Here is a 9994-nt window from a genome sequence, read left to right on the forward strand (position 1 = left end):
TAGGTGTGCGAGAATATGTAAGCGCAGTGCTTTAAAGATGTCCATGTTATATAGTGCAATATGTTTTATGTAAAATCAATGTCTTGTTTGTATTATTGTTATGTACCACCCCTGAATTTCTCTATGAGAAAATAAAGTATTCTTATTCTTATTCTTATACCACTTGTTTGAAATCAAAGGCAGAATTCTCAATAATTATTACACGATCTGTAATAGCATTTATGTAGGTGTTTCTCTTCTTTTTCTTTTTTTTACATTCTTCTTTTTTATCTGATGCCTCGATGATGATGACGATGACGATGACGATGATGATAATGATGATGATGATGATGATGATGATGATGATGATGATGATGATGACGACGATGACGACGACGACGACAATAAGATAAGGTGGAGGATCTCAAAATTAATGTCTTACACGTCTATTTCTACAAGAAAGTGATACTTTACCCCTCACCCCACCCCGACATTCCCCCTCCATCGTACCACTGTCAGCCTTGTCACACAACGGCCAGGTGACAATGCAGGTAACTAGGTCACAGGGAAGGCCGACCCTCTTTATCTTACCCTCCCACTCGAACGATTCGTCACCACAGAACAGCACACCATTATTGTGCCCCACACGCACTCAGGTATTTAGACACTACCTAACGCCCAACCTATAACGCCCGTATCTTATTCAAACAAAACGCATGGGAATGCCGATCAAAAAACGTAGACGTGTTTTTACACGCTGTGTCATCGCGGATCCAATTGTCTCCTCTTCGTGCACAAAGGGACATAACTGCCTCTCCGTGTTTTCATGTCGGATGTGAAACTGAAAGGCCGTTATTGTGTTCACTGGACCGAAGCGTGATGTGTTCTCCCACTCAGTCGCCGTAGTTGACTGTCGCGCTGAACTGCACACAATTTTGTCGGCGTTGCTTCATTGCCGTCTGCCGGGCAAACGCAGACGACACAAAGTTTAGCCTGTGACACGCACACTCACACTGACAGCTCGAGGGAATTGTACACCTGTTTCAGTCAACTATCTATCACCTGTCCAGCGCGCTTTGTGTGCGATTCATATCTGCGGATACCGGAAGATACAGCTTCGATTTTTGACAGAGGAGGAAGTAGAAAGGTAATGTTCGATCGATCAACACTAGCACACTGTTTCACCTGCTCAGTGTTTGCATTGTTCAAGTTTTACTGACCACCGCGTGTCCATATCACACGCAGTAGTGTTTCAGACAGCGTGGGGTGAAAGGTGTAAGCTGCACTGAGTAGTACACATTCCATACTTGGCAAGGTTTATTACTAGTACTACTACTGCCACTACTACACTGGATTGAATGAATGATTAAAAGATTGAAGGCAGTGCAAGCGTGTAGTTGTATACGCCTCGATCCACCCATTCACCACCACTGACGCCGAATTGTTGTCACTGTGTGCCATTCATTCCAAGGTAAGCCTTAATCTTTTGGAATGAACACTCGGGGAGTGGCTTAATTCTGTCATGTCTAATGTTGGAAAGTAACAATAATATTGGCATTCGAAAGGTATCTCAAAGATCTGCCTGCTTAGAAATCCTAAACCAATCTCGATACGGATTTGGTATGCATGGCCTTTCAAGCAGACACAGTCTTTGTTGTTGTCTGACCTATGATCTCGGGGCGTGTTTGTGTGTATTCAGTATCATGCAAATTATCAAGTCTATAGATCGCTTTTTGTAAATTGTGTTTATTCGATCTCCCGTTCAGTAGCAATGACTGTATTGGCAAACAGTTTGAGTTGAGTGTTCGGTCTGTGAGGGTGACTTTACTATTTCCCTGCTTACAGTTACACGGGTGTGGTTTGGTAATCTCACTCTCAGTGTTTCACTATCATGACTACGGAACCAAAGAAAACATGTTTGGTACGTGTAATTTGCTGTTTTTTTGTGTGTGTAACATGCTCTTATGCTGAATGAATTCATGTTACCTTTGTGATTGTGAAATAGTTACACAAACGATTTTCAAATCAGGTGCTGGGCAGTCTGTTTGTGTGTCTGGTAGAACTTTTCACGACGCGCGCACCAACACACACACACACACACACACACACACACACACACACACACACACACACACACACACCAAGTGGCCCACGCACGAGCACACACACTGTGACTCGCACACAGATAGATAGAGGGTGGGGCAATGGTTTTTACTCCACTAAAAGTGCGACGTAAATCCCGGAATTGTCAGGCACGACAAGATTAAACTTGAAGTCCATCCCGTTGGTGATGTAAACAGAACCCTACCTGAGCGTAGGCATACGTGTTTTGCATTGAGCATACCAACATAACATTCTATAATTTGTCACGATGCAGCTTGAGCTATGGCAATCGCGAATTATTTTAAAGAATTAGAAGTTATTTAAAAAACATATTATGCATTACTATATTCAGTGGTATGCATATTTGCAATAACTTTCACCCGGCTGAGTATTCGAGCCCAAGCACGAAGTGTTTCAATAACTACACTATTTGCTCTGCTTTCGAGACTGACCGTTCTTCACACTCCAACGTTGCATAGAAAGGGATTCAAACTTCAAACGAGATCGTTAAGAGCCCTTTTCCAACCTGCGGTTTTCTACCTGGGCAGTTGTATGGGCTATTACAGAATCGTGTTTGACATGCTCTCAGTGTAACAATGCGGCCGCAAGGAAGTAAAATGATGTGAATGCAGACTGACAGGTAATAATTATGAAAGGCTGGCCTCATTCTTACAAAGGCGCTCTGTATTACTTCCTTTTACATGTTGCAGCTGACTCATCCAGACAGGCAGAAGGCCGTGTATATGTGCACGCATGTTATATGAGCACGCAGACACACAAACATCCATATGACACGCCGACGCACGCACACACGTACATTCCACACTCACACAAACAAAAACACACACAAAACTCGCGGCGCCTACAAGCGCATGCACATAATGGAAACACACACACAACACACACACACACACACACACACACACACACACACACACACACACACACACACACACACACAACACACACAACACACACACAACACACACACACACACACACAACACACACACACAACACACCGCACACACACAACACACACACAACACACACACACAACACACACAACACACACACACACACACAACACACACACAACACACACACACACACACAACACACAACACACACACACACACACACACACACACACACAACACACACACACACACACACACTCACACGTCTAAGTATCCATAGAAAGAAGAAGAATCCCTTTCGACCATAAGAATTGTTCGGTCATGACTAAAGCCTTTCTGAACAAAGACAGCCCAAAAAGAAACTCGACTAAAAAAATATGTATGCAATAGAAACTTCCTTCTTATATTTTCACAAGCAAGGGGTGCTTAACCACCGACCCGCAGATAAAAAAACAAGTCGCGTAAGGCGAAAATACAATATTTAGTCAAGTAGCTGCCATTTTTCAGCAAGACCGTATACTCGTAGCATCGTCAGTCCACCGCTCATGGCAAAGGCAGTGAAATTGACAAGAAGAGCGGGGTAGTAGTTGCGCTAAGAAGGATAGCACGCTTTTCTGTACCTCTCTTTGTTTTAACTTTCTGAGCGTGTTTTTAATCCAAACATATCATATCTATATGTTTTTGGAATCAGGAACCGACAAGGAATAAGATGAAAGTGTTTTTAAAGTGATTTGGACAATTTAATTTTGATAATAATTTTTATATATTTAATTTTCAGAGCTTGTTTTTAATCCGAATATAACATATTTATATGTTTTTGGAATCAGCAAATAATGGAGAATAAGATAAACGTAAATTTGGATCGTTTTATAAATTTTTATTTTTTTTTACAATTTTCAGATTTTTAATGACCAAAGTCATTAATTAATTTTTAAGCCACCAAGCTGAAATGCAATACCGAACCCCGGGCTTCGTCGAAGATTACTTGACCAAAATTTCAACCAATTTGGTTAAAAAATGAGGGCGTGACAGTGCCGCTTCAACTTTCACGAAAAGCCGGATATGACGTCATCAAAGACATTTATCAAAAAAATGAAAAAAACGTTCGGGGATTTCATACCCAGGAACTCTCATGTCAAATTTCATAAAGATCGGTCCAGTAGTTTAGTCTGAATCGCTCTACACACACACACGCACACACGCACACACACACACACGCACATACACCACGACCCTCGTTTCGATTCCCCCTCGATGTTAAAATATTTAGTCAAAACTTGACTAAATATAAAAAGACTGGTTTTCCGAGAAAGGTGGTGTACAATAATGTCCTAGCTGTATCGTGTTTCTTTAGACTTGAATTAGAGTATACGTTCTTCTCCCCTTATTATGTCGAAACCATTGGTTGCTGCGTAGTTAACAGTCTCTGTTTGTTGGTGTGCATGAACGTTTGTGTTTGAGGTTTGTGTGTGTTGGTGCGTGCGTCGTGAACAGTTTCTAGTGTGTGGTCCTTTGTGGTTATGTGTGTGTTTGAGAGAGAGAGAGAGAGAGAGAGAGAGAGAGAGAGAGAGAGAGAGAGAGAGAGAGAGAGAGAGACACACACACACTCAGTGACACACACCATAGACCAGATAAATGGTCTATGCACACACACACCCACACACAAAGACAGACAGTTCTTTTCTGTTTGTGTTTATGCGTGAGACTGAGAGATTGTGTGTGCATGCTAGATCTCTTAATAAGTTTTATACTACACTGTGAGCACGATGTATATCATAAGTCGTCCCGAATGTCAAAACTGCGTAGGAAGTTATAATGTATGCAGGTAAACAAGAAGCCATTTTCTTGTCAACACAGTAGGGGTAGCTCAGGCGGGCTCAGGCGCCAGTGCTCGCAACAAAGAACAACAATAGTATAGGGTAATGTATGCAGTTGATGATAATACACTGTATAGATTGTATTCTGTCAGTTCAACACTGACGTATCCTTACCGTGCTTCTACTCTGAAGTGTACGTTATTAGCCCCCCCCCCCCCCCCCCAAAAAAAAAAAAAAAAAAAAAAAACCAACCCTTAACTGCAACCTGTTGACACATACAGCTTAAATGCAAAATGTCTTGTATAAATGATTACAGTGTGGACGCTAGGCTCTCTTGGATGAAAATTCAAGCAGTCCATTATATGTTTTAAAGACCTTTCTATCGTGTTTTCATTGGAATTCAAGTCTTTCATTTCCTCGATCAGTAGATTGAAAGGCCCGGAGCGCTTTCGCAATGGCGCGTTTTCAGGAACGGCAATTGAAAAATTGTTTTTGTTTTGTAACGCTGTTGGCCAGAAAATACATTGTAAACACCATTCTTCTCGCTTAAGCGATCATTTGCACAACAAAGATCTCTCTAGGGTAAAACACCCTTCCACTTGAATGCATACCCATCCTTACGCCCTGGTTGAGTGCTAGCAAGAATGGGAATTTGTTGACGAACTAATTTCGTAAATGACACCAATGTTACGTGTGCAGATAAGTAAACACAATTGCTATATGCACATGAAACAGGTAGAGCCACGCATATTGCTGGGTTTTATGCACTCAAGTGGAAGGATGCACAACCGCATGAACAAGCTTGGAGTTGGACACATTCTTGGTGAATTGTTATGGTACCTTTAACAAATCATTGGACAGAGTTGATATCAAATGATGTCACACGCTTTCCTTCTTTGCCACTACTAAAGCAAACGTGTGCAAGATTGTATGTTACACGCTTTGGAGCATGTGCAAGAACGGATTCAAACTCGAAATCGTCCAAAAGCCCCAAAATGCACACACGACTTTTATTTCTCCTGCTGTTATCGTTTCTTCTCTTTACAAATTCTTCAACGCTGATAATACTGAGAACGGCATCCCTGACGACAGTACTTTTTCCATACGCGAATTTAGCTGCCCTTGGAAAGTGGCTCGCTCAGGAGGCCTGTTAGTCTGAAACTAGAAGGACAGAGTTCTGAACATAGATGACAAAGACCCCGAAAAGAACAAACAAGACGTCATGAAGAATGGGATGCTTCAAAAGATACAGACTGTGACGATGACTGTGACGTCATTCACATATACCGAGACGTCATTCATAGTTGTTCGTTCACTTCCGTCAAAAAGTAGATCTCTTCACAATGGCTGCTCCTGTGTTTAGGTTTGTCAAGCTTGAGTACGCAAAACGTGTTTGTTCTCTCCTCTGTTGAAGCTGTGAGACATAAATGCTATTCTGACTTGGACGTGTGACAGAGTTTTCTTCCACACTCGATTCTGACGGCTTCGTTAGACAATCAACGTAATCTCGTGTGGAAGAAAACGTCTGTCACACGACCAAGTCTGAATAGCAGGTAATGTTAAGTAGCTGCATTTGAGTCAAAATTTCAATTACTCCTGTTTGTGTCATACTACCTGTTCAGCAGTTTGGTTGGACATCTAGGCTGATGTGCACGACGAAGTTAAAATTACTAACCAGCAGGGAGGGAGCCAGTCGCGGCGTTGGATTGGTTGAAATCACGAACACACCTAAATTCCAACCAATCCGACTCCACGGCTGGTTCCCACCCGGTTGGTAACTTTAACGTGCATACCATCCCTCCCTGGTCTTGTATCCGCCTTGCTACGCTAGCCAAGATGCCTAGAGATAAAAATTAATAAGGTCCTCGTTTCCGGCTGTCTCGTAAAATGATTTACTGAAGGGTATCTGCACCCCGTATTCAACCGCAATAGTTGATTTTTGGAAATAACTTCGTGGGATTTGTATGAGTTGTGAAAGACTGAATACCCAAGTTGCTTTTCCTCTGACAAATAACTTCGCACGTGCTCCTGTCTACGTGTTTCCGACACACCCCTCGCTAGTGATTTGTCCGAGAAAAAAGTAAGGGCATTCACTCTTTCACAACCCGTACAAACCCGACAGAGTTATATTCGGAATTCGTCTATTCCTTATATTTTTATTTTATTTTATTTATTTACGAGGATTTATATCGCGCACGTATCTCACCACACAAGGCGACTCAAGGCGCATGTTACCTATTAATGCCGTATGAGATGGAATTTTTTACACAGTATATCACGCATTCACATCGGCCAGTAGATCGACTGCCTTTAGGCGCTGCATCCACCTTTCACGGCCTATTATTCCAGGTCACACGGGTATTTTGGTGGACATTTTTATCTACGCCTATACAATTTTGCCAGGAAAGACCCTTTTGTCAATCGTGGGATCTTTAACGTGCATACCCCAATGTAGTGTACACGAAGGGACCTCAGTTTATCGTCTCATCCGAAAGACTAGCACTTGAACCCACCACCTAGGTTAGGAAAGGGGGGAGAAAATTGCTAACGCCCTGACCCAGGGTCGAACTCGCAACCTCTCGCTTCCGAGCGCAAGTGCGTTACCACTCGGCCACCACGTTGGGTTCTGCTCCTGTTACTAATGAAGCCTTGTTTTATTGCAGAACGGGATGGGTCAGTACTACGTGTTGGTGCTGGTGCTGTTCCTGCTGCTGGCCAGTCTGGCGCTGACCATTGTGGCCTTGCTGACGGACAACTGGTACCGTGTGCACACTCCGGACAACGTCAACCCAGAGGCCAAAAAGAAGTACAACTTCCACTTCGGGCTGTGGAGGCTCTGCTACGAAGACATGCCTGAAGGTGAGAACTGACTGCCTGTACCTGCACGTGTCTGTCCAAACATCTTATTAGTGCAGGTCTCATTGTCTGGCTGGCTGGTTGTGGTTCTATCCGCTCGCTTGTCTGTGTCTGTCTTCTTGAAATCAGAGACCCAGAGACCAATCAGAAGTACAACGTTCACTACGAGTAGTGGGGGCTCTGCTACGATGACATACCTGAAGGTTGGAACTGGCTGGCTGTGTGTGTCTGTCCAAACATATTTTGGTGTTTGTCCCCCTGTCTGTCTGGCTTGTTGTGTGTACCTGTGTGTCTGTCCAAAAAGCTTTAGTGTATAGGTCTCTCGGTCTGTCTGGCTGCTTGTGTTTCTATCCGCTCGATTTCCAGTGTGTCCGACTGCTTGAAATGTGTGTCTATTATGCCGATGTTCCCACGAAATGTGGTGATTCTCTCTTGGTTATGTATGACGATGATGTCTGCCTCTCTTTTTCTCTCTCTCACTCTCTCTCTCTCTCTCTCTCTCTCTCTCTCTCTCTCTCTCTCTCTCTCTCTCTCTCTCTCTCTCTCTCTCTCTCTCTCTCTCTCTCTCTCTCTCTCTCTCTCTCTCTCTCTCTCTCTCTCTTTTTCCGTACGTGGCCTTGAAATTTGAGGTATGAAATCGATTGGTCACCGTCAGTCGCCTAATAGAACCCTGGACGATGTATCGTAATTTACAAGTGCGAAAGGTAATTTTGAGGCTTCAGAAAAAAGGGAAAAGTGGCGTGCTTTTTCTTTTTTCACAAAAATCCATATGGACTTTTACCAAAGAGAGCTGGGAACTTGTAATCATACGTTCATGTGAATGTTTTCTGTTTAATGATTCCAGCATTCGGGGTTGGTTATGTTTGGCAAAGCATATCTCTGTACAGATGGACATGTATCGTGTACATCGTTTTGTGAAACCAAACCGTCACTTTCTCCATAAAAAATGCAACATACAGCGGTCAATTAATTCTTTTGTTCTTGTTTTTTTCTGCTTGTTGTTTGGTTGTTGTTGTTGGTGTTGATGTTGTTGATGATAATTTTGCTTGTTTTTTAATTTGTTTGTTTGTTTTTTTATTAGGCGTCACACATTTAGCTTTTTTCTCATGATCATTTTCTCCCGCCTGGTAATTCGCTTCGTCTGACTTTGTAATGAGACTGTTTCATATGCTACATTGGTTCTCTGCTTGTCCATTTTGCTTGCCATTTGACCTAGTCGGATTCCCCAGAATGTTTATTTGACTTTGCGCAAACTTATTAGCTTTGCTTTTACTGTGAACCTGAGAAGTCGGTTATAAGACCGCCAGAGGAAGATTTACGAATATATCGTCCGACCCGGTTCGGTGTGGCTGTACTTTAAAAGCTCCCAGCCCTCTCCTCTCGCTCTCTCTCTCTCTCTCTCTCTCTCTCTCTCTTGTTCCTCTTCTTGCTCAACCCCCCCCCCCCCCCCTCTCCCAACTTCCGATCTCCTCCCCCTTCTGATGCCCTATCTCCCTCCGTCCCTATCACTATACCTTCAACTTCCCTCCCCGTCTCATTCCATTAGTAATTTTCAAATTTGCGCGACTCTTTTTTGTGGCAGTATTGGAAGGAGAGACCCTCCCTGTGCAATAAACACTGACTGAAGTTTTGGTAAGGGGCCCGAGTCGAGACGTTTTTTCATTTGCATTCGGTCCCCCAAGTCTGCGATGTTTCCTAGACAATCTTTAGTTCAGCGAAATGGGCCGAAATTGGTTTTTGTGACATACAGTGACGGAGTGGGGAAATATTAAGATTCCCCGACACCTAAAGAAATCAATTGTCCTACTTGAACTTTGCGTCCTTTTTCCACTGTAGAATGTATTTTGTGTGGTTTTATTTCCGGTTTTATGCGGCTTTTCACTTTTTTGTTTTATTTATTTCGAGGGGATTTTGTTTAGTTGGTTGGCTGGTTGTTTGAACGCTGTTGGTTTTCTTTGTCTTTCTTCTTCTTTTCTTCGTCTTCTTCCTTTTTGTTGTTGCTTTGTGTGCAGTCTCTGTTATCTTTCCGTTGCAACATTCTCACATTCAGAACAGTTTTGAATGACGATTTACAATCTAATTTTTAAAAGTGAAAAGATAACAGCACGAGCTGGAGGAGGTGGGGGTGCGATCAAACAATCTTAACCCACGCAAAATGCCTCGGCGTTCAGTTTATCTTTATCATGTACTTCTAAGCAGTTAATCGAGCGAACACGACATTTTTGTATGTTTTCCCTGTCATAATTCACTGATTCGAAAACCGGCACGGTTGGCCTAGTGGTAATTAAGGCGTCCGCCCGGTGATTGGGAGGTCGTGGGT

The 9994-nt window shown here is 42.9% G+C and overlaps 1 protein-coding gene across 3 annotated transcripts in view; it reads left to right on the forward strand.

Annotated features, from left to right (window-relative positions):
* Nucleotides 1–716: 716 nt before the first annotated feature.
* LOC138960238 (uncharacterized) overlaps nucleotides 717–9994 on the forward strand; it is a 44196-nt gene continuing 34918 nt past the window's right edge. The window contains exons 1-2 of one of the 3 annotated variants that reach the window (XM_070332045.1): nucleotides 717–1126; nucleotides 7482–7677. In XM_070332045.1, coding sequence (XP_070188146.1) covers nucleotides 7488–7677 — 190 coding nt within the window. In that variant the 5' untranslated portion in view covers nucleotides 717–1126; nucleotides 7482–7487. Of the gene's footprint in view, nucleotides 1127–1149; nucleotides 1451–1748; nucleotides 1901–7481; nucleotides 7678–9994 lie in introns of those variants that run through there. The other 2 variants (XM_070332046.1, XM_070332044.1) reach the window with 2 other exon arrangements.

This window comes from Littorina saxatilis, linkage group LG2 (genome assembly GCF_037325665.1).
Source record: "Littorina saxatilis isolate snail1 linkage group LG2, US_GU_Lsax_2.0, whole genome shotgun sequence".
NCBI lineage: Eukaryota > Metazoa > Mollusca > Gastropoda > Littorinimorpha > Littorinidae > Littorina > Littorina saxatilis.